This window comes from Scylla paramamosain, chromosome 10 (assembly GCF_035594125.1).
Source record: "Scylla paramamosain isolate STU-SP2022 chromosome 10, ASM3559412v1, whole genome shotgun sequence".
NCBI lineage: Eukaryota > Metazoa > Arthropoda > Malacostraca > Decapoda > Portunidae > Scylla > Scylla paramamosain.
In genome coordinates this window covers 10,330,955-10,355,517 of record NC_087160.1, presented here as the reverse complement: position 1 = coordinate 10,355,517, position 24,563 = coordinate 10,330,955, and the positions used below count along the sequence as shown (strand labels likewise).

General features: G+C 42.4%; 1 protein-coding gene across 9 annotated transcripts in view; it reads right to left on the bottom strand.

The window, feature by feature from the left end:
• Window positions 1–68: 68 nt before the first annotated feature.
• LOC135104229 (afadin-like) overlaps window positions 69–24,563 on the bottom strand; it is a 213,835-nt gene continuing 189,340 nt past the window's right edge. For 4 of the 9 annotated variants that reach the window (XM_064011375.1, XM_064011377.1, XM_064011383.1 and 1 more), the window contains 10 exons: window positions 21,499–21,564; window positions 19,099–19,291; window positions 14,159–14,362; window positions 10,843–10,980; window positions 9,720–10,041; window positions 8,415–9,396; window positions 6,525–7,445; window positions 6,287–6,310; window positions 6,066–6,163; window positions 69–1,333 (listed from right to left, as the gene is read on the bottom strand). In XM_064011375.1, the coding sequence (XP_063867445.1) occupies window positions 1,153–1,333; window positions 6,066–6,163; window positions 6,287–6,310; window positions 6,525–7,445; window positions 8,415–9,396; window positions 9,720–10,041; window positions 10,843–10,980; window positions 14,159–14,362; window positions 19,099–19,291; window positions 21,499–21,564 (3,129 nt within the window). In that variant the 3' untranslated portion in view covers window positions 69–1,152. The remainder of the gene's footprint in view (window positions 1,334–6,065; window positions 6,164–6,286; window positions 6,311–6,524; window positions 7,446–8,414; window positions 9,397–9,719; window positions 10,042–10,842; window positions 10,981–14,158; window positions 14,363–19,098; window positions 19,292–21,498; window positions 21,565–24,563) is intronic. The other 5 variants (XM_064011378.1, XM_064011379.1, XM_064011376.1 and 2 more) reach the window with 5 other exon arrangements.

Sequence of the window (24,563 nt, the reverse complement as noted above, 5' to 3'; positions counted from 1 at the left end):
ATCCATATAAATCTACATAATATGACAATAACAGCCACTGTAACATCAACAGGTTAAAAACACACATGTCTGTTTAAGATTTTACTGTGTAAAATGAGTGGAGAGGCTGGGATCTTCCTTTATCACAGACACAACTAATCCACTATCCACATAACCCAGCCAACCCCACTTGGCTTCATAGTATAATCATAAAATAGCTGATAAATGTACATATATATTTCTACTCTTCCATTTCAACAAATCAGTACAACAAAAGTACAATTAACTGACCATAAAAATGTAACATTTGGGTGATAATGCTGCATTGCTCTTCTCATCAATACTTTAAAAAAATCTAATGTGACTTCCTGACTCTTTGTCTTAGGATGGTGAGCTGAGTGTTCCCATTCATTAGACTCATGATGATCTCTACCATAATTAGCTCAGTTACACAGTACAATTCCTAGACTAACACATTTATAGCAATTTGGCCAAAGATTTTCCTGGCATAAATGGTAAAAATACATTATAAAATCTTTTTAAGCAGGAATAAAATGATGAGAGTGAAGCATGGTTTACATTTCTGTGAGTATGCAGTGGTGCCTGGCTACCTGCCCCCTCCTCCTCTATATACATGGTGATAGCCAAACATATGGATATAAAGGTGTTATCTAAGCTAACTCTCATTATATATTTATATTGTGACACACCAACTTGTCCGTGTAGGCTGAGGGCAATAATTATGTGGGGTGATTTATCATGTGTTGCCAGCTGTACCAATACAGCCACTGGAGCACGAAATTACATTTTCTGTACATTTTGTACTCATACTGATATGTGAGTATGAAATGCTACTTCCTCATTCATTTACAGCAACACACTAGGTCTTGTCCACTTGATTTAGCTGCCAGTGTTGCCAAAGGAACCCAATGGCTCACGTGAAGCACTGAAATATACACCGATTATTGGTTTGAAGTGAGCCAGGAAACAATATAGTAAAGTATAACTATACTGGAAGCATATACATTATATATATATGTATATATATATATTTATAACCTTCCTGTGCTGTTGATATGTATGAGAAATAATTGGCTGAGTAACATCTCATTTTCAAAATCAACCAAATTAACTAAAACATTTTCATCAAGCTCCCCCCTTCCTGTCTTGCCCTCAATGCTCAATTTCTCTCTGTGCTCGGCTAATTTTCACCTTGTCCTTGGGTGTCTCTGCCTCTCCAGTCTCCATAGCAAACATCTTCATTTTCTCCTTAAATGTGAGTTTCTCGGGTCCTGGATTCTTGGCAGCTGCCTGCTCAGCTTGTTTCTGTTGTAGCCTCTTCATGCGGGGATCCCTGAAAAAGAAGGCATATGAAGGCCTCTTTTCTCAAAAATACAGGTTCACAATCTCTAATCTGAAAATCTTAGGATCATACAGTTTATGGATTTTGGAATTCAAGATTTTTAGTTTAGATTTTAACCTTCATTAGGTCAAATATTACAGTGGACAGGATGGTTCAGTAGTGGTTGAGAATCCTTTATCCAAAATTCCTCGGACTGAAAGTTGTGAATTTCGGATTTTTCTGGTTTTCAGAATACAGACTTTTATTTTTATTTTGCATCTATAAAATGTGACAGCCTGAGAATGGAAGCAAAGTCTAAAACACAATATCCAGGATATTTACATTTCATAATATAGCTTATACATATACCATGAATGTAGTTTTACAATGGTCACAAAAAAAAATAAGTGTAAACATGACAGCTTGCCCATAGACCAAAGCTTTGATGCTTAATCTACAGCCATGGGAAGTATCAAAAGTGGTAAATTGTCATGCATGGCACCTCACATGACCTGAAGGTACTATGCTCAGTTTTTTAATTATGACAGTTTGACAGTAATTGTCAGGCACAGTAAGGGAAGATGCATCTCCCGTGCACTCCTACCCATTTCCCTCTAGCTGTGACCTTGTTTCATTGGTCACATTTAATTCTCCTCACAATATAATGGGTCCAGGCAAGCTTAACAACAACAAAAAATACTGTTGTGATGCTGTTTGTTCAAGAGGGGTTCAATAATTCTGAGACTGGGAGGAAGATAAGATCAGAAGCAGCTGTCACACAGGTGGTGAAGGCTACACTACTGCTTCAAAACAGCTGTCATTCCTGAGAGAAAGAAAGGCTCTGGACAAAAAGATCAGATAAAAGATGAGTAAATTGCTGGGACATATGCCTTGTAAAAACGGAGACACTGCTCCCTCTTGGTTAGAAGAGGCTTGTGATCTGCAAGGTGACAGGGAGTGACAGTTGTTTCAAGCACTGGTGCAGCCTTCACCACCTGTATGACAGCTGTTTCTGATATTACCATCCTCTCAGTCACAGAATTACTGAGTCCCTCTCAAACAAATGCCATCACAACACTTCTTCACTGCTACATTTGGCAAGACCCATTATGATGCAAGGAGAATCAAAAGTAAGTGATAGAATGAGGTTGAGGTAAGGGGGAAATGGGCAGGAGCATATGGGAGACACATTTTCCCCTGCTCTGCCAGACAGTTACTTGTCAAAGTGTTATGATTCAAAAACTGAGAACAGCATCTCATGTGAGTTTGCTATACATGATTTACCATTGTTTGCTATACATTGATTTACCATTGTTATATATGATATACCATTGTTTGATACCTCCCATGGTAGTAAATTGAGCATAGAAGAGAAGTTTTGGTCTGTGGACATGCTGTCATATTTACATTTTTTTTTTTGTGGAACCTTCCCACCACCTTGTGGAATTTTCCATTTGTAATGTGTCATATTATACCATTTGAAAACTTTTGTATTTTGGAGGTTTCTGGATTTTTGGATAAAGGATTCTCAACCTGTGCCTTAAGATGCAAAAATAGTGTAGATGGAAGAGGTGAAGGAAGTGAAAGAAAGATGCCTATAAGAAAACAATACACAAGATTTCTACATAATGCCAGAGCTAGCAAAAGAAGCAAGGTAATGTAGTATCTATAAAATATGGACTGAAACAGCTGGTAAAGGAGTTTTGGCAGATGAATGAAAGGAGGAAACTGAGAATAAATAAGGCTTTGGAATGAAATGTAGAAAGTGGATTGCAAGAGGAATGCAGTTTTGAAAGTTACGTCGTTTCTTTGTTTCATGATGTAGATTCTTTCAAACAGGCAGGGTCATATGTTACTATGAATGGAGAAATATGTGCAGAAAAAGGCATTGATTGTAGTCTGTAATTTGTACAAAGGTAAATTTGCACCAAGAAGCAACTCCCTTTCTGCCAGTCAGTCTTTTACCTGACTGGGTGTTGATGACATACAGAAGTATATCAGTGAGATGTATCAGATATCAGGGAGATGTATCAAATTTACATGTTACTGGGATTATTCAATAAGTTCCATGATTAAGAACATTCATAACATAATAATGTGATAGTACTCCACTTACCAATTAATAATATTCACTAATAAAAAAGTACAATTTGTGGCAAGTCACTTGGGGAGAGCAAGCCATTCAAAACAAGCAACATATCTAAGATAAATGAATTAATTAAATTCTTTAATACTACACTGAATTCTTTTATATAATACTACATTTAATTTGTTTGTTTAAAAATAAAGTTACTGTACAAGATGACTTTTTTTTGTAATGTGACATGATTTTTTGTTTTATGAGAATGAGCTTGGTAAGAAATTATTTTCATGTGTGCAGTCACCTTAGATATGTTACATGTTTTGAATGATCAGCTATGCCTTAGTGACTTCCACCAAATTGTATTTTTCTTTCTTAGTATGTAGCTAAATTTCATTGATTAATAAGTGAAATACAATTATAAAATTAAATTGGGTTTTTAATCTGAATCAATTACATTAAGTACATCTTACAGATATACAGTAAAATCCCTCTTATCCGGCATCAACGGGACTGCCGACATGCCGGATACTTGAATATTGCCGGATACTTGAATAGAAGTGAAATCATGTCCACAATCACCACCCTACACTCACGCATCTTACCATAACAAAGATCAGCTGATCTTAATCAGAAGCTGATCTGATCAGCTGCTTAAGTGTAAGCACAACACGCTTCCTCTTTTCTACAACTTTAGGCATGATGAAGGCGTCAGGCGATAAACAGTGCACACGCGGGACTGAGTCACTGAGTAAACACAGTGCAGTGGGCCGCAGGTGGCGTGAAGCAGTGCGCTCTGGTGGCGAGGGGACAAAGTATGCCTCGCGTGGGAATTTTAATCAATTTTATGAGTACACATTGATTTTTTATTGATTTTAAGGCTCGGGGAAAAATGTGCCGGATACTCGAATGCCAGATAAGAGGGATTTTACTGTACTTCCTTTCATCATCACCAGCCGACCAGGTGAAGGAGGCAGTGTCTAACCAGCAAAAAAAGGGTCACTTCTCGGTGCAGAGTATATATATATATATATATAGTCAAAGTCTTTTTCGTTCATCTCGTTATTCTTGCTTGTGTTTGGTAGAAGTGATCACCAATCAGCACAGATCACACATCATTCATGTTTCCTACGGGTACTCCTATTTGCCCACAACTTTATCTATCCTCTTTCACACCCATCACAATCGCCTTTCTTCCTTTCTGAACTCTTATTTAATAGATTTGTTCAAAAAGTAGCCTGGGGACAATTATAATTAAGATATTTAGGGGGTTCTAACTAAACATCTTTCAAAACAAGCCACTGGATTTATTCATTGGTTTTCACTTTCCCTGTTGGAAATATCTAATCAAATTTCATTCTGGAGTCATTATGGAGTGTCCAGTCATATTCTGTATGATTTCTTTTTAGCCCTTAAATCAGGGACCTTTCATTGGCATCCTCAGACAATGGAAATACAAGAAATTACTAGGAGTCATATCTGATTGGTGAAGAGTTTAGCTTATATGAGGAAAATAGAGCTTGACTAAGAAATCCCGCATCAAGAGCAAAGGATAGAGACCAGACAGGTGGGACTCAGGCAACTAGCAGCTACATCATGACAACTTCCTGGATTGGTTTGACCAGGTTGGTCAGCTTTCTTTAGTCTCTAGACAAGATTCCTTTTAATTTCTGGCTGTTCCCAAAGTTGAAAATACCATTGAAAGGATCCTGATTTTAGAGCCAAGATGCCATTATGTAGACAAGAACAGCACACCTGGTAAAATGTTTCCAGCCATGCATGGAAGGACCAGTGGATTAAATGTATAGAGTCACAAAGGTCCTACTTTGAATGACAATGTTAGAACCCAAAACATAAGGCCTGAAGTCAAATGGTTTTAAACAGATCCCCATATTCACTTATGATTCTAAAATTTAAGCACAGTCTTCACTCTCCCTGTTTTCATTTTCATTCATGCATGCATCTTATGGATTCTCAGAAATCATAAATTTTCATATCTCATGTTCACTGTTACAAAAAAAATCACATCCAAATATAATGAATATTTTTATGCTGTGTGTTCTTTCCCAAGCCATAATCAAGAAATACATATCCATATGCTTTTAGATAATTCAATAGCAAAATCTTTCCCTAGTTTTTCCTTAAATCTGGTATTATACTGTTGTTCCCTTGTTGAGCATTCATTTGACTAAAAATTTTCAGATAAATCATTGCCCAAAGAAATTATTCTTTTAAAATATTTGCTAAAACAAGTATTTTGATATACTACACTGTAGTTTCATTAAGAAAAAAATATTTCCCAAGATAAAAAGATTTATCTGCAAAATCTGTGCCAAAAGAACAGCATTTTAAAAAGAAATGCTTCCTTTGTTTTTATCTCAAAACATTCACTCTTCCTCTCAAACAACTTTCAGTAGGTTTTCTTATTCTGCCTTAGCCAATAAGCCCTACTTTAAATTTTGTCACTTCTGTCCCTCTCTTCCAAACTTTTGAAGGGCCCACTAACAGGAGGTTGGTTCAATGTAGTGTTATTGTAGGAGCAAGATCCCAGTTTCAGATTGAAAAAGCTAAAGCCAACAGCTTGAGTTCACCAAACCTAGCAGCATTAATTACTATGTAAACTCACACAAAGAGTCATTTATTAAGGAGGTTCAGTTTACTCACCTGTACACCTCTTGTGCTCCAATCACACCTGGGGTGCTCCCACTGACATTACGTGTAGGTGATGAATTCAACATGGTTTCAGCTTCATTGATGAAGTTCTGAAAATGGAAATAACGTAAAAAACATGCCTAGTAACTGGTCAAATGCATAATGGGTGCAAAATTATGATGTGCAATGTTATGTTTTCTGATCCTACCAGTGACTACTGCATGAATACTTGCCTTAGGGAGGACTCGTCTGAGGTGCTTGAAAGTAAAAGGGCAGGTGCTCAGGCGTGTTGCAACCAAAACAAGTTTAAAAAAAGTGGCTAATGCATGATTCTCTCTCTCTCTCTAATCCATCAGTTAAGAGAAGGATCTGTCAATGAAAGGATATGAGAGTGCACAATATGGGCCATGAGGTAGGGATTGATTATTTCCTACCTCTTAATCCCCCTCACAGAACAAACAGACCACTTACATTTGGATCCTGTCGAGGCACCTTCTCCTGGTTGGCATTGTTGTCATAGGTAATGTGAGTGTCAGTGTTGGTGGTCTCTGAGAACTGAACACGTTTGACAGTGGCTGGTGGTCCATCAGGTCCTTTGAAGCGATTGTTAGGAGCAGGGGTCATGCTACTCTGCTGCTGCTGCATCACTGAGTAGGAAGAGCCTCTCTCTGGTGGTACAGGACTGTGTTGTGGGCGACTGGCCATTGGATCATAGCGATGGCTGCCTTCTCCAGTGCCTGTCTGATCAGGAAAGCCATGCTGTCCCCGCAAGCCATTGCTGTACTGAGGAATGTGTGGTGCTGCCACCAGGGAGTCTAGGCGCTGACTGGCATGGTGCTGGTGTTGGTAGTGGTGCACTGGCCCTTGCTGCTGCTGTTGTTGTAGCTGTTCCTGCTGTTGCTGCTGCTGCTGCTGCTGGAACCGACGCATCTGTTCCTCTTGCTGTCGCCTCTGTGCTTCCCTCAGGAGCCGCTCCTCAGCCTCCTTGGTAGCCTCCAGCTCTTGCTGTTTTCTGCGAATTTCATCCACCTTGCGGGCACGCTCCTCATCAGGTGGACCACCACCATTCATGCGGGGTTCCAAGGTGCCACCAGATGTCACACGGCCACTCTCAGAAGCACGTCTGTGGGCCGGCACTGGCTCTCCCTCTCTCCCACCCCTTACATTATCACCATCATCCTCCTCGTGTTTGTCTTCATGCTCCTCCTCTTCATCATCATCATCATCCTCCTCATTGGTGAGTGCCTCCTCTGCACGTCGCTGGAACTCCCTCTCCAGGCGCAAGGTGCGAAGCCGCTCATCCTGCTGGGACGTGCGCACCTCCAAACCTTCCAGGGAATTTATCTGTTCATCTCGCCAGTGCCGTGCTGCCTCACGTCGCCTCTGTTCATGCTGACAAAAAGAGAAATTACTGTGAATGAAGCTGTAATAATACTGTTGACCTGAATCAGTGTTGAATCTTTATGTTGTTGAGAAAATTCTCATGTAATAATTGTACATAAGAACATAAGAACATAAGAAATAAGGGAAGCTGCAAGAAGCGACAAGGCTTACATGAGGCAGTCCCTGTTTGAAATATACCTACCTATTTCCATCTATTATCCCCATCCATAAACCTTTCTAATCTTCTCTTAAAACTCTATAATGTCCTAACACAAACAACATGATTACTGAGTTCGTTCCACTCATCTACCACTCTATTTGTGAACCAATTTTTTCCTATCTCCTTCCTAAACCTAAATTTCTCAAACTTGAACCCATTATTTCTTGTTCTATCCTGGTTGCTGATCCTAAGAATTTTGCTTACATCCCCCTTGTTAAGTTTACACTGCTTATCATTACATTATTCATTAAAAGCGTGGCAACAATAACTCAGCTGAGAAAGTCAAATACTGTATTTGAACATAGTAAAGCAAAGTAAAACCTGCCACCAATTGTCAGTCTAAACTTAATGCAAAAAGATTTAATAAATTTTTCATAATGTAGTCCAACTTTTTTTGCAATGTGCAGTTTCTTTTCTATATTCCTTAGCTGCAATGGAAAAAGACAAGAAAGTAAAGCATGTAGGTCTGTTTAAGTTGATCAAGCAAATAATAAGGGATTGTGGTGAGAGAGAGAGAGAGAGAGAGAGAGAGAGAGAGAGAGAGAGAGAGAGAGAGAGAGAGAGAGAGAGAGAGAGAGAGAGAGAGAGAGAGAGAGAGAGAGAGAGAGAGAGAGAGAGAGAGAGAGAGAGAGAGAGAGAAACACATGCACAGGCTTGTTTGTTGTGCCTTCCATTCCTAAAGAGCTCCTAAAAGCTGTGTATGTTAAACTAGAGGAGCTAACACTTAAAAGTGTATTCTGGGATAACCATCTACTCACCAGTTCTTTCTGTTCCCTATCCCAGGGACTGGTCTTGTTAAAGGCTGATTTTGTGGACAGCTGACCAGCAAACCCTACACTAGAGCCTGGCCGGCTACCTTGCAAAAGAGGATGAGTGGAAGTGGGAGGTGGTGGAGGTGGAGGAGAGTCCCTGTACCCATCCTCAGGAGGAGGTGGCCTTGGGGGTCCATCAGGAGCATTTCCATCAAACCCAAACTGACGCAAGGGCTTTTCTGGTGCATCAGGAGCTGGGGCTCCAGGAGGTTTAGGCTTTGGAGCTGTTGGGGGAGGAAGTTTGCCAGGCAAGCTTTGCCCATGAGGACTATATTGAGGGTGGCCATGGTGAGGTGGCTGCTGGTGTCCGCCCATGGGGCTGAGGGGGTGTGTCTGAGGTGGATAGTTAGGGTGTTGCTGCTGCTGACCATGGAAGCCCTGTGGCCCACCTGGATAGTTCTCTGGAGAATACGGACCAGGAGGCATGTGGTGAGGGAAGTTGGCTGGGGCCCGATGAGCAGACTGGTGAGGAGTGGAGCGGACAGGGTGGACAGGGCCAGCAGAGGGTGGGTGACCATTGTGGCGTGCCCGTTCCTCTCTTCGCCTCACCTCCTCTGTCATTTCTATCATCTTGGCATCAGCCCGTAGGTCACGCTGGGAGGATGGCCGTTGGAGGTCTTGCCTGTGAGTCAGGGTTTCCTCACGCTGGAGGAAGGCAGAAGCTGGGCGGTGGTCAGGTCGTGCCTCAGGACGTGCCTGCTCTGGTGGTTCTGCCTGCCCTGTGGGTGAACCAAGGGGCAGCAACTGAGCAGGACGGGTGCGGGTAGATCCCATGCGAGGGTCTTGTGGCCCTTGGTGGAAGGTAATGTTTTGGTAGTAGCGCTCCTCCTCCGCTGCTGAGCCAGGGGTACGTTCCAGCAGGCTGGGGTTGCTTGGATGACGGCCCACACCAACATGGTAGTTCCCTTCACTAAGGTTTTGTGTTGACCTGATTGGAAGATACATACACCATCATGTGTAAGGCTGTACTGAAGAAAAGAAGAGATGATCTAATTGGAAGATACATACATCATCATGTGAAAGGTTGTATTCAAGAAGACTAAAAACATAAAAAAATAATCCAAAGAATTAAGACATGACTCCTTTACACAATCCTAATCCTTCCTCGCAGTTTCAAGTGCTAAGAAGGCAATAGGAAGAATAGCAGCTCTCATTTTTATATTCTTTCATACATATTAAAATCATACATTCTTTAATGGTTGTTTCAAGTTCTGTTTCATGTATCAAGGTGTCCATGTGTTTGGATCCTACCTGGATCTGAGTGGTGGGTGATACTGCTGGTGAGACTGATGGTGATGTGGGAGCACTGGTGGCTGATGCTGCTGCTGCTGCTGCTGCTGTGGCTGCAGCTGCTGCTGCTGCTGCTGCTGCTGCTGCTGCTGCTGCTGCTGTTGTTGTTGCTGTTGTTGCTGCTGCTGTTGCTGCTGTTGCTGTTGCTGCTGTTGGTGTTGATGGTGGAGATGGTGGGAGTTGGGGGGTTGTGAGAGGGAAGTGTTGGAGGAAGTGCGAGAATAGGCAGGGTTGAACACCTCCAAGGATGCTGGCTTACCACCCATGTGGCTATTAACTTCACCTGAAAATAAAATATATATTTAATGTTAGTCTCTAAAACAGAGAAAGAATCTAGAAAATAATTAACTGCCATTCCAGAAATATACACTTTGAGAATCAAAAGTCTATCTCTTTTTACAGTTGAACAATCAACTGCCAATCCATTATTATTTTAAATGGCATCTCATCAAGCTATATATTTTAGTACTACTTGTTCAACAAGTGAAGTGCTTTCTGGGTTCATCCTAAGTCATCCTGTCTTGAAATATTTTGTCTATGTAATGGCATTGCCTTACAATTCATAATGTTTAGGATACATGGTCTATTGTGCTATCTATTAATCACTGATTCTTTACTCCCTCTTACATCAACTCTCACAACTCCCAAATGCATGGTTTGAGCAGAAGAGCCTCCCTCTTATTCCTTTTGGGAATGTCAGAGAGAGAGAGAGAGAGAGAGAGAGAGAGAGAGAGAGAGAGAGAGAGAGAGAGAGAGAGAGAGAGAGAGAGAGAGAGAGAGAGAGAGAGAGAGAGAGAGAGAGAGAGAGAGAGAGAGAGAGAGAGAGAGAGAGAGAGAGAGAGAGAGAGAGAGAGAGAGAGAGAGAGAGAGAGAGAGAGAGAGAGAGAGAGAGAGAGAGGCATCCCTTGTGTACCAATTTTTGTAATGTGCTGTGACTCCTGTTTTCTTTACAGAGAAAAGGTATGGAAAGCAAAGTATGGTCTACAACCTGGCAGGCAGGGAATGCAGGTGTGTATACCTATATGTACACACACACACATACACACACACACACACACACACACACACACACACACACACTTACTATTGAGAGAAGGAACCGACTTGGAGGCTTGAATGCGAGGGCCCTGGTGGAGGTGTGAGGGTGCAGGGGTGTCCTGGCCATGCTCCAGCACTTTTGATGGCAGGTCTCGCTCACTCAAGTGCCGCCCGCCAGGGTAACCTGCAGAAAAATGGACCACGTAGTCAGTCACTATCAAAGTACCATTTGTAATGAAAGTGTCATTGTCTCTTGCCAATAATTATAAACTAATTGGCTTGTTTCTAGCACTTTTCTTAGTTAAATCTGGTCACCAGGTGTAAGGAAAGTCTCTGAAAGAACCTTGTTGTGACACCATATTTCTCTCCATTCACTGATAAAAGAACACACTGGAACTTGTGAATCCAATTAGCAAATTTTGACATACAATTTTCCAGTCAATACATTTATCTGAAAACTGCTTAGCACTTTCTCAAAAGAACACTGTACCATGTCTCCAACTCCAATGGGTGATCTGAATTATAAAATGCATCTTAAACACTTCTTTCAGTTAAGAATACTTCAGCAACACTTACCATATTGATATAAATACCAAAATTACTGTGGTAGTTGTTAAAATGAAAATGTAAAAACAGTTTTATACATCAAATACTTCAGAACTTCATGTTCATTGCTAATGACATTGAGAGGCTGTGTTTATATGTGAAAAAGTGTATAGACAGTGCATATTAAGACATTCCACTCTGCTTATGAAAACCTCTAGTATGTTACTGATGCAAAGCAGTGACAGCAAACTTGCTAATCAGTTTCAGTGAAAAGTTAATTCAGTGAAAGCTCCTCTCAAATTTTACTTTGTGATAGAATCAAGCATTTTTACTCTGAGAGAATTTCTTTACTGAAGCAGGAAACATGGTTTACTTCAATGACTGACTATACAACACTCAAATTTTACCAAATCTCAAGCATGAAACCAAAGACTAATTTTTCTGTTGTTACATCACATTAAATATGGAATAAAACTTTACATGTTTTCATCTATGTAATCAAAAGAAAAATATTGCCATCAAACATATATGGTGTACAATTTCCTAATTTACTGCACTTAAAAAAAAAAGAAAATAAATTATGGAAAAGAACAAGAAAATGTTACTTAATGTAAAGTTGTCATGACTACCTTACTAAAGTAAATGTTGCAGATCTCAAAAACTTCCAGATTATAGAGTAAACTATTATTACTTCTATGATTTCATAACATCTTGGTTTTCTCACATCAGCAGAGTAATGTAAAAGTTACTTTGAGATGGTCAATAGTTTTCGAAGTTTAGTGATAGAAAATATTTACTAACTTTTGAGGAAGTACAGTTCCTTGATATCCCACCTTGTGTAACTTCCCAACAGGTGATCCAACATTACCAAAATAAAGTGATATTACATGAATTTGATCTTCTGAAGTTGTAAATAATGTACAATAAACTGAAAATTTAAAAAGTCATAACATGAAAAACATAACAAAACTGCTAGCAGCCCTACTATTAGTGACATTGTAATAACATCTTTTTAGGGCATTAAACACTCACAGCACCAGTGAATACAACTCAAAAGTATCGGCTGTTTCTGAGTTTTCTGCAACATTTACCACACAAGACTGAGCAAGTTGGCATTCTGATCACACACCACACTTAAAAGGTAAAAGCTTGCACACAACAAAAAAATTGACAGAATTTCACCAAAACAATAAAAAAAATGTGTCAGAAAATGCTGAAAATAATCCATAAAGGTGCTGAAAAGAAAAAAATACAAAAACATCAGACACATATCTAGAAAACAAAATGATACACAACAATAATCAGGCAGGGTGGATTACACCTGGGTTAGTAATGTGGATGCATGCAGGTGGATGCAGAAGGAAAGTTTCAACCACTTCTCATCCAGCAGCTCATCAGACCTGGACAACATTCAGCCTATAGCCTCAGCAACAGCTACTGGAAGACAACACAACTAAATATTGAGGCACAATATCTTGCCAATTTCATTTTATGCCTCAACATTAGTTACTTCAAAGAAGCAATCAACTAAACTAGTTTGGGATTGTCACATTGGCTCATTGGTAATAAGGTCACAATTTGAAGGTGATATGAACAGATTCTGAGTGAGACTTGGGTGAGCAATATTGAAATGAGTGTGGAATGAAAGATGCTGGTCATTGTTTCAAACAGATGAAATCAGTTACTCAAGAAGTGTATAATGAATCTAGTATCCAATGTGTAGTTCTTAGGATCACGCATTAGACACAGAAGACAAATAAATAGGTAAGTGTATTATGAATCTCATCTTGTGTACATGTGTCAAGAGTCCAGATTTAATGAGGTGTCAAGTCTAGATTCCATGTTTAAGTTTTAACTTTTAAAAGAATGAGTCATGAAACAGATGGTAGTCTTGGTAATGCTAATGCTAGAATGATTGAGCTTTTGTCATCCAGGTGTGTGAGACAAAGATGGTTGGCATGCAGGGTTGACACAGGTGCTTAAGAGAGAGAAGCAGAAGGTTCTCACTGTGCCACGTGGGGCTCACTCAGTTACCGATGGGGGCGGCACTGGTCGCTGGCTGCTGCTGTTGTTGCTGCGGTGGTAGAGGGGAGGCGGGAGGGGAATGAACTAGCAGGAGGGATGGGGAGGACTGAGCTATAAATGGAGCCATGTTTCGCTGCTGCCGGAGGGTTGGACAGCGCCTGTTGTGGTATCTCTTAGATGAGGGGGTATGACAGGCTTGGAGGGAAGGAGTGGGCATGAACTGCGGGAAACTAGCTGTGGAGGGCAAGAAGGGGCAGAAGGTAGGTATTCCTCACTATCATGCTCTGGGGCATCTGCAACACTTTCTTGGACAGAGACATCCACCAAGCTACGCCATGGCTTGGCATCATCATGGGTATGACAGCTGAGGTCAATGCCACTGTCAGCTGCCAAGGTAGGAGGGCCAGAACGGCGCCGAACTACAGCAGCAGCACCACAACCGGCACCGTGGCCTGCTGCTGCTTGCTGCTGCTGAGGAAGTCTCCAAGATGAGGAAGAATTGGAAGAGGAGGAGGCAGTTGAAACATTGCAAGAAGAGGAGCTTGGCTCAGAGGGAGGAGTGAAGGTGTACTTAGGAAGATCAGGGTTAGTACGGGTGCACTCAAGTGAGCGATGGCGGATGCCCACCTCCACCCGTTCAGAGGGTATGACAGAAATGAGGGGGGCAGGGTGGAGGGGTGGTGGGGGGTCTGGCCCCAAGTTGGGAAGGGAGGAACGTAGGGGAGAGAGTTTGGACTGAGCGTAGGCAGGCTTGTTAGTGGAGGCCGAGGCCCAGTGGTTCACATCTGTACCTTCTGGTTGAGCTGCCAGATTGGGGCTAGACCTGGCCATCAGGGAGCTGTGGGAGGAGGTGGGAGGAATGGGGTGCTGGCGTGGGGGCTGGTTCCAGTCCACCAGCCGCTCGTTGTAGCCGCCCATGTTAGGTGTCGAGTGGCTGTTAGTCATGGCAGTGCGAGGGACGTCCTCCACTCGCTGCTGCGTCTTCCGCAGTGATGCTAGAATGGTTAGTAGCTTGCTTAGCTCTCTCTCTCTCTCTCTCCCTTTCTCCATACACACATACATACACATACAGACACAAACATACAAATTAGTGAAGCATTTTATAACTAGTAAGTTGCTCATCCATTCCATCTGGTGCTTTAAGAATCATACTCCCAACTACAGCAAAAGGCAAAGGAAGAGTATAGGGGTGCTAGAGTTCTTTCCTTCAGTCCACATGCAATTAATTCCTAAAAAGTGTTGACTCAAACCCTCTCTCTGACATTGAGTACGTCTCTGTTAGTCTTATATTTGTATATATATAAGAGAATACAACTTTATAAGGGAAATGGAAATAAGTGAAATGGAAGTCTACCAGTATTAGAGAAGTAGGGTTACTACTTGTCCAAAATGGCAGTAAAGGACTGAATGCTCAATCTTTAGTTCAGAAGTCACAACCTCAATTTCTCCATCACACATCCTTACTTTGTAAAATAAGGAATATATCTGTATACCTAAACAGAAGGAAACATGCAGGGAGGACAAGTAAAGTGTGAGACAAGAGAGAGAGAGAGAGAGAGAGAGAGAGAGAGAGAGAGAGAGAGAGAGAGAGAGAGAGAGAGAGAGAGAGAGAGAGAGAGAGAGAGAGAGAGAGAGAGAGAGAGAGAGAGAGAGAGAGAGAGAGAGAGAGAGAGAGAGAGAGAATCCACATACTGAGAAATTAATTACATAGAGTAGAGTTTTTAAACTTTTGGTTGTACACCTGTCAAAATATTTTTCATTACTCTAGGCTCCAAAATTGACCACAATGAATACTGGCACAGCAGCTGTGAGGACTTGTGGAGGTTGGTATGCCTTCTTGTCTCTCCATACTAACTTAGTCCTGACTGCAGGTTATTTGCCAGAACTAAGTAACACTGTATGTTGGGAACCTGAATAACATTTTGTACTACTATCCCATTAGTGTGAACACAGCTATTTCGAGTTCATTCAGTGAAACATATAATGGTTCATGAAGTGCATTCTTCATGTTATACCAGTGTCATATAGTATGCCAGTTACAAATTCCCCAATAACTGGTAACTTGACACAGCAAGGTTACCAATCTTGCACCATACCATGCAGGTTATACCAGAAATCATCGTGTGCTGTGTCATATTGTATCATGCAGTAAAGGTAACAAATACATCTTGAAGATCAAAGCAGGATACACTGGATTACAAGACACACCACTATTCAGTACTGTTTGATTGAAGGTAATATGTATCATCAATAGATAGTGGGCTAGATGGCTAAATGTCCAATGTGCTGTTTGTAAAACAGTTATATTGCCACATGTGGTAATATACTGACAGAGAAACATGTCAACAAACAATGAGAATCAATGGTGATCCCTTATGATACAAGTCTGGCATGGAGGCGTACATTCCTCACTCTTTTTCTCGTCCTAAACCTTCTAAACCTTGGTTTAACACAGCTTGTTCTCGTGCTATACATGATAGAGAGGTGGCCCACAAAAGGTACTTAAGCCTTCCTTCACCAGAATCTCATGCACTTTATATTTCTGCCCGGAACCATGCCAAGTCTGTTTCTCCAACTAGCCAAAAACTCCTTCATTAACAGAAAATGTCAAAACCTTTCAAGATCTAACTCCCCTCGTGATTTCTGGCATCTAGCCAAAAATATCTCCAATAACTTTGCTTCTTCTTCTTTCCCTCCTCTACTTCAACCAGATGGCACCACTGCTATCACATCTATTTCTAAAGCTGAACTCTTTGCTCAAACCTTTGCTAAAAACTCTACCTTGGACCCGATTCTGGGCTTGTTCCTCCCTCTCCTCCACCCTCTGACTACATCTTGCCTCGTATTAAAATTCTTCGTAATGATGTTTTCCATGCCCTCGCTGGCCTAAAACCCTCAGAAGGCTTATGGACCTGATGGGGTCCCTCCTATTGTTCTCCGAAACTGTGCCTCCGTGCTTGCACCTTGCCTAGTCAAACTCTTTCAGCTCTGTCTGTCAACATCTACCTTTCCTTCTTGCTGGAAGTTTGCCTACATTCAACCTGTTCCTAAAAAGGGTGACCGCTCTAATCCCTCAAACTACCGTCCTATTGCTTTAATTTCCTGCTTATCTAAAGTTTTTGAATCTATCCTCAACAGGAAGATTCTTAAACATCTATCACTTCACAACCTTCTATCTGATCGCCAGTATGGGTTCCGTCAAGGACGCTCTACTGGTGATCTTCTGGCTTTCCTTACTGAGTCTTGGTCATCCTCTTTTAGAGACTTTGGTGAAACTTTTGCTGTTGCTTTTGGACATATCAAAAGCCTTTGATAGAGTCTGGCACAAAGCTTTGATTTCCAAACTACCCTCCTACGGGTTTCTATCCTTCTCTCTGTAACTTCATCTCAAGTTTCCTTTCTGACCGTTCTATTGCTGCTGTGGTAGACGGTCACTGTTCTTCTCCTAAATCTATTAACTGTGGTGTTCCTCAGGGGTTCTGTCCTGTCACCCACTCTCTTCTTATTATTCATTAATGATCTTCTAAACCAAACTTCTTGTCCTATCCACTCCTATGCTGATGATACCACCCTGCACTTTTCCACGTCTTTTCATAGACGTCCAACCCTTCAGGAGGTAAACATATCACGCAGGGAAGCCACAGAACGCCTGACTTCTGATCTTTCTAAAATTTCTGATTGGGGCAGAGCAAACTTGGTATTGTTCAATGCCTCAAAAACTCAATTCCTCCATCTATCAACTCGACACAATCTTCCAGACAACTATCCCCTCTTCTTCAATGACACTCAACTGTCCCCCTCTTCTACACTGAACATCCTCGGTCTGTCCTTTACTTATAATCTGAACTGGAAACTTCACATCTCATCTCTAGCTAAAACGGCTTCTATGAAGTTAGGTGTTCTGAGACGTCTCCGCCAGTTTTCTCACCCCCCAGCTGCTAACTCTGTACAAGGGCCTTATCCGTCCATATATGGAGTATGCTTCACATGTCTGGGGGGGTTCCACTCATACTGCTGTTCTAGACAGGGTGGAATCAAAAGCTTTTCGTCTCATCAACTCCTCTCCTCTAACTGACTGTCTTCAGCCTCTCTCTCACCGCCGCAATGTTGCATCTCTTGCTGTCTTCTACCGCTATTTTCATGCTAACTGCTCTTCTGATCTTGCTAACTGCATGCCTCCCCTCCTTCCGCGGCCTCGCTGCACAACGACTTTCTTCTTTCTCTCACTCCTATTCTGTCCACCTCTCTAACGCAAGAGTTAACCAGTATTCTCAATCATTCATCCCTTTCTCTGGTAAACTCTGGAACTCCTTGCCTGCTTCTGTATTTCCACCTTCCTATGACTTGAATTCCTTCAAGAGGGAGGTTTCAAGACACTTATCCACCAATTTTTGACCACTGCTTTGACCCTTTTAGGGACTGGCATTTCAGTGGGCATTTTTTTTATTAGATTTTTGTTGCCCTTGGCCAGTATCCTTCCTACATAAAAAAAAAAAAAAAAAAAAAAAAAAACCCTTGTGCCTCATGCTTGCTGCAGTGGTTGGGTTTCAAATCCTGACCAATGACCAAGTCTATTTACTTAGCCCTTACGAGCTGGTTCTGGTAAAAATGCTGTCTATTAAGTAACATACTTAGAGGGATATTTTCCTCATGAACAAGACAAATAATTTGTTGTATCTACTTTCCACAATTCAACTAATATGACTGTCACTACAGTAGAGTATATGCTTTAAACTAATCATGAAAAAAAAAATACTTAGGAACCCATTTCATAAGTGCAATGCACAAACTGTTCAAATTCACCATGGATTGTTGAGTAACAGCCCAAAATATTATTAAGGGAAGAAGTTATTTTTTGTGATAAAGAAAATATCTTATTTGAATTGGAAACCAAATGCAAGTCAAAATGAGCAACTCATACGACTGTCTGGGTAATGGCCATGGTTACACTGTGGAACAGGTATGAGAGAGAGAGAGAGAGAGAGAGAGAGAGAGAGAGAGAGAGAGAGAGAGAGAGAGAGAGAGAGAGAGAGAGAGAGAGAGAGAGAGAGAGAGAGAGAGAGAGAGAGAGAGAGAGAGAGAGAGAGAGAGAGAGAGAGAGAGAATGTCAGTCAAGGGTCAGACCAAACACTTTTACATCTCTTAGTAGTAACAGTACTACTTGTATTGTTAGTACATCTACCATGCTGCTCGCCACCCATCACCTTTCAGAGAGGAGTATTTCATGCTTGGTAGTGAAGGACAGCCAAGTTATGATTGAGATCCACCAGTAAACTTATCACAGAGATAATACTTGTACATGAACCTCTGATATGATATCAGCACAGTATACATAAGAATATCTATCCTATGATATTCTCAGGTCCAGGTTTAGTCCTACCTTTTTCTTGCATTACTTGCTTGGAAAACTGACAGATTATACTCTAAATAGTACTCAAGTAAAGCACTCAAAATATCAGAACTAGATATTCTAGTAGTAGTAGTAGTAGTAGTAGTAGTAGTAGTAGTAGTAGTAGTAGTAGTAGTAGTAGTAGTAGTAATAGTAATTGTTGTTGTAGTAACCCAGTAAGAAAAGTGACAAGAAACTTCAGTATTAACTGACACTTAATTGACGACGATGATGACAGATTTACTGACAAAACACGTTTCACTTGTATGCGTGCTTATACATGCACCTGCCCACTCACTGCGTGTGTGTTGTGTGCGTGTGCGTGTGTGTGTGTGCACCCACCTCGGTTAGCATGTGGTGAGGGCTGTGAGAGGATGGTGGCCAGGCCATGGTAGATGGCTCCCTGGCGTGCCACCTCCAGGGTCACCACAGGGCCTGTCTCCATCATGTACTCTGCTGCACGCTCCTGTGTGATGCCGATCAGCGACTTGCCATCCACGGACAACAGCTGGTCGCCCGCCTGTAGTCGCCCGTCCTGGGGAGTTGACACAGAATAAGTTCATAGGCTTATTTAGTAGTAATAGTATAGTAATAGTGATGCATAGCTATTGATGCAACTTATCAACAAATGTCCTACTCATTCAAACAAAAGTGAGTTTTATTTATTTATTTGTTTATTTATTTATTTATTTATTTAATTATTTTTTTGTAGTCACATGGTACGGTAATGGAAAAGGTTTGCATTCTCCAGTGATGCCACAAAACTTAATGGTCCATTGCAGTGACATTTAGCTTGTTCTATGCAAATATTACATAGGTGAATTCTATAAAAATTCACTGAATAAATATGACATTCTCTCTCTCTCTCTCTCTCTCTCTCTCTCTCTCTCTCTCTCTCTCTCTCTCTCTCTCTCTCTCTCTCTCTCTTTCCCATCTGCACACTGCTATGAACTTTCTCTCATTATTGTTTTCTGTTCAACAACACACTCCTGACAGGCTAATACTACTGATGATCCCAGAGCATAATTCCATAAGATGCAAGATTTGTGATACTCGTACAAAGCAAAAATCAATTAAGACTGGAGTTATCCAACCACTTGTAAAATGTTAGCAGGGGCAGTACTTTGAACAAAAAAGTTAAGGATTGATCTAGAGGGACACCAGGGATGATAGCATGGTAATGAGAGAGGTACTGAATAATAGGAGAGAGAGTGAATAACTGCACATTAAGAAACAAAGAAAACTGATAAATAAATCACACCTACACCTTAAAAAGTTATGCTTGCTCACCTCAACATGTGTAACAGGTGAAGACAATGATTGATAATTATGTCCTGGAATAATTACCTCTCAAGATATCAATAAATCAGCCTAATAATAAATGTAATATTCAAGAGGCTATATCCCATCTACACCTAAAAGAGAGTTAAGCACGCTACACTTGTAATGGTGACCTTGATGGAGGAGTCGGTGATAGGAAGCAAGACAGGTGAGGCAGGGGTTGACAGGAGATGAGGGATCAAGGTGAGGACGACACGGAAGGGGGAGCAGCTACACGTGCAGCACCGAGTGAAGGAAGGAGGGAGCGAGGGCAGGACAGTGAAAGGTGGTGATGGAAGGAAAGAGGTGATGGAGACGACGGTTAAAGGATAGGGAGATTGATAAACGGAGGGAAGAGGGAGGGGATAAAAAAGGGAGAGAGACCAAGGACTAGGGAATGGAGATAAAAAGAAGGTAAAAGGTCCTGTTCATCTTCAAATATGTAGTTTTGAGAGAGAGAGAGAGAGAGAGAGAGAGAGAGAGAGAGAGAGAGAGAGAGAGAGAGAGAGAGAGAGAGAGAGAGAGTCACGAAAAAGGATGAAGGGAAGGACGTGGGAAAGATGAGTAAACGAAGGATTAAATTGGAGAAAGGGTGACTTGTATCAGCGTGTGGCGACGTGATTTGCTCTGACTAGACACACACACACACACACACACGACTCTTCTACGACGGCTATGAGAGAGAGAGAGAGAGAGAGAGAGAGAGAGAGAGAGAGAGAGAGAGAGAGAGAGAGAGAGAGAGAGAGAGAGAGAGAGAGAGAGAGAGAGAGAGAGACATGACTCATCCATTATGGCGTATGAGAGAGAGAGAGAGAGAGAGAGAGAGAGAGAGAGAGAGAGAGAGAGAGAGAGAGAGAGAGAGAGAGAGAGAGAGAGAGAGAGAGAGAGAGAGGGGGGGGGGGTTTAGTTCAAAGTAACGTTAGTTGTGTTTTTGTGTTTAATACCAAGGCCGAGTAGCCATTGGCAGCGGGTAGGCGGGTTGGCTACTCTCGAAGTTAGGGAAGAAAAACAATGCACAAAAAAATATATATAATACTGAGTAAACCCATGAATAATAAGCCTTGAACTATAGCCGCGGGAAGAGAGAGAGAGAGAGAGAGAGAGAGAGAGAGAGAGAGAGAGAGAGAGAGAGAGAGAGAGAGAGAGAGAGAGAGTAGTAGTAGTAGTAGTAGTAGTAGTAGTAGTAGTAGTAGTAGTAGTAGTAGTAGTAGTAGTAGTAGTAGCAGTAGCAGTAGCAGCAGCAGCAGCAGCAACCAAATACTACATGACATCATATATGAGAAAGGAAACACGGGAAGACGACGGAGAAAGAAGAAAAAAAAATAGAAGAGTAAAGAGAGAGAGAGAGAGAGAGAGAGAGAGAGAGAGAGAGAGAGAGAGAGAGAGAGAGAGAGAGAGACTTCCTGGTGGGCACTCCCTTACCTGGTCCGCTGCTCCGCCTGGCACGACACTCTTGATGTAGATGCCCAGCTTGTCCTGGTTCACGCCCTGCAATACAGAGGCACCAACTTAGTGACACCCCTCCGGAGAAGCAAATGCATGTCTACCAAGCATCCACTCAATACCTCTCATTTTTAAATAGGTGAATGACTAAATATATGTAATTATATAGACAGTCATTTAGAAGTCTGATGTTCTTGTGTCCGTGAATAGATGAAAGGGTTGATATAAGTAGTGTGATATGCATGTTGACACAGTTCAGTAGATGCTGATACGGAAGGAGGGTGAAAGTCATATATATGTGTTAGATTATTATATACGTAACATGGGATTTGCCTTAAAAAAACCTAGTACACAAACCTTAACCTTTTATGAGTTAAGCAACACACACACACACACACACACACACACACACACACACACACACACACACACACACACACACACACACACACACACACACACACACACAGAGAGAGAGAGAGAGAGAGAGAGAGAGAGAGAGAGAGAGAGAGAGAGAGAGAGAGAGAGAGAGAGAGAGAGAGAGAGAGAGAGAGAGAGAGAGATAGGAGGACAAGGGGCAATAGTATCGGCAGGACCAGCAGCATCCTTGTCACACACTTTCTCTACATTAGCACTGATGGAACACACACACACACACACACACACACACACAAAGCTATCCCCGGCATGCATCCCGTATACGTACACGACGCACCCCGCACGGCCGGCCATCCTGCGTACCCTCCGCCCCGCCCCTACAACACCCTCACCCCCTTTCACCCTGCGCTCGTGACCGCATCATGGGCACGAAAGAGCTGATTCCCCTCACTTTTTTTTTTTACATTATTGTTTATGGTCAACGTTTTAGCTGCAGCTGCTAATTATCATGGTAATGGAGATGGTGTTGTCGGTAGTGGTGGTGCTAATAATGGTGATGGAGAGGATTACATAAAAAAAGTCCCCGTCCTTGACGCCTTACGTCACAACAATCAGCCAAGGGCCTCACTCTCTAACGTTCACGTGTCTATCTCGACTACTAACACTGTAGTGGACGTTATTGGGGTTTCCGTGGTTCAAGAGAACAAAGATATCTATAAGAATTCGATTACTAATTATGTTTGAGATCTTTGTGATCAGTCCTTGCGAGAAACAAGGCGATCTCAAAATGCTGGCCAAGGATTTGACGTGTGTTGTGTTTGTCAGTCAAGGAACTGACAGCCCGTAACACAGTGCTCGTCCGCCGGTCTGCACTGGCCGTTGACAGACAATGCTGAGGTTGTTTTAAAGCCACTCGACCAGTATAAAGGGAAGGCATGACCCGGCGATCCCTAATCCACGCCCTTGAGCCTCCGCCGTGGCTGTCCCGACATACCACAGCCTCGTAAAAGGAAGAACACAGGATACAACACAATGCCGAGGACGCAGCAAGGACTATTCAGAGAGAGAGAGAGAGAGAGAGAGAGAGAGAGAGAGAGAGAGAGAGAGAGAGAGAGAGAGAGAGAGAGATTGTACTGTACTGTTCCTTTTGTTCCCCGGCGCCCTGCCACGCTGCCTATTACTTTAGAGGTTGTTTTGTTGGTAGCCAGCGTAACCCGAGACCCTGAGATGGCGTGTTTAGGCGGTCAGCAAGACGAGGCGGCGGGGGCACAGCGACGGACCATGGATAGGCGACCCCCTCCTCCGCCATGCCCGGGACACAGTAGGAGGGAGGGTAGCTCGCAGCAGGATGGGTCGGTCCCCCTCCCTGCCTAGCTGCTAGGGTCCTGCCATCACAAAGGATCTGTCAGAAACCTGTCCGTCTGTAGCAGCGGAGGCGGAGGAAGAAGAGGGAAGAGCCTAATATGCAGCGGACCTCGGCCTTGGGAGAAAGTCGGCCTATATTGGTGTGTGCAGCAGAACAATAGAAGAAATAATTCTCTCTCTCTCTCTCTCTCTCTCTCTCTCTCTCTCTCTCTCTCTCTCTCTCTCTCTCTCTCTCTCTCTCTTGTGCCCTGTCGGTGGAGGTCAGGCGGATCTCCCCACGGCGCGGGAGGTGAGGTCGAGAGGGCCGTCCCTGACTTGAGCCAAAAACAAAAGTTTTACAAACCACCTCCTCTTACTACTCCTTTCACACCTCTCTTTCTCTCTCTCTCTCTCTCTCTCTCTCTCTCTCTCTCTCTCTCTCTCTCTCTCTCTCTCCTTTCCATCCTGATTTCCTTTCCGTCCTTACGCCAGTTTCTCATCTGCCATTATCTTCTTGCCTCGTTTCTCCTCCTTATCTTATCTCCTCATCGTCCTCATCGTCTCCTAACCTCTCATACCCGTCCCTCCTTGCTATCCTCTAACATCCTTTCTCTTACTTCTCTTCCTCATCTTTCATAAATCTTGTCATCTTATTCTCTTCAATATTATCTCTCTTCGTCCCTCTTTCCTTTCTCTCCCACTCTCTCTTTTCGGCAGCACATCACTTTCCCAGCCGCACCTTTACACCAGGTTCAACCACAGGCGGCTCCAGGAATCCCGGCAGGTAATGATGCGAGAGCCGAGGATGAGTGGGTGTCAGTTACCTGTGTCTGTGTTCCTGAGTCTATCTTTACGAACGCTCCTCTATGGACTCTCTCAAGCACTGAAGGAGGTGTTTTCTCAGCGGCGTGTTTCAGTGTGGTATAATGCATTACTGTTTGGTATACGCTAAGGCTGGTATGAAGCGGCTAGTCTTGCTTACTTAACGCTGCTTTAATGCGTACAAGTTTGGCCGGTCCGGTTAAAAGCTTGTTCTGATACTTTCTCTTTATACCCACTGCATTTTTCTCTTTCTTTCCTCATTGTTTTTCTTCTTCAGTCCTCCTTCCCTTGTGATGTCTTCTCACTCACCGCAGTCAAAATCATTTAGGTTTACTTTTTTTCTTCTTCAACGATCCCAGCTGTTTAATTTTAGTATCGCCCAAGACCTAAGTTATAATGGCTACTGATGTCCACTTGGACCAAAGCAGCCCGTCACTAGAATGCGAGAAGGTACAACAACTGCGTATGCATAGAAAGACTGGGCCGAAGACAGCGTATAC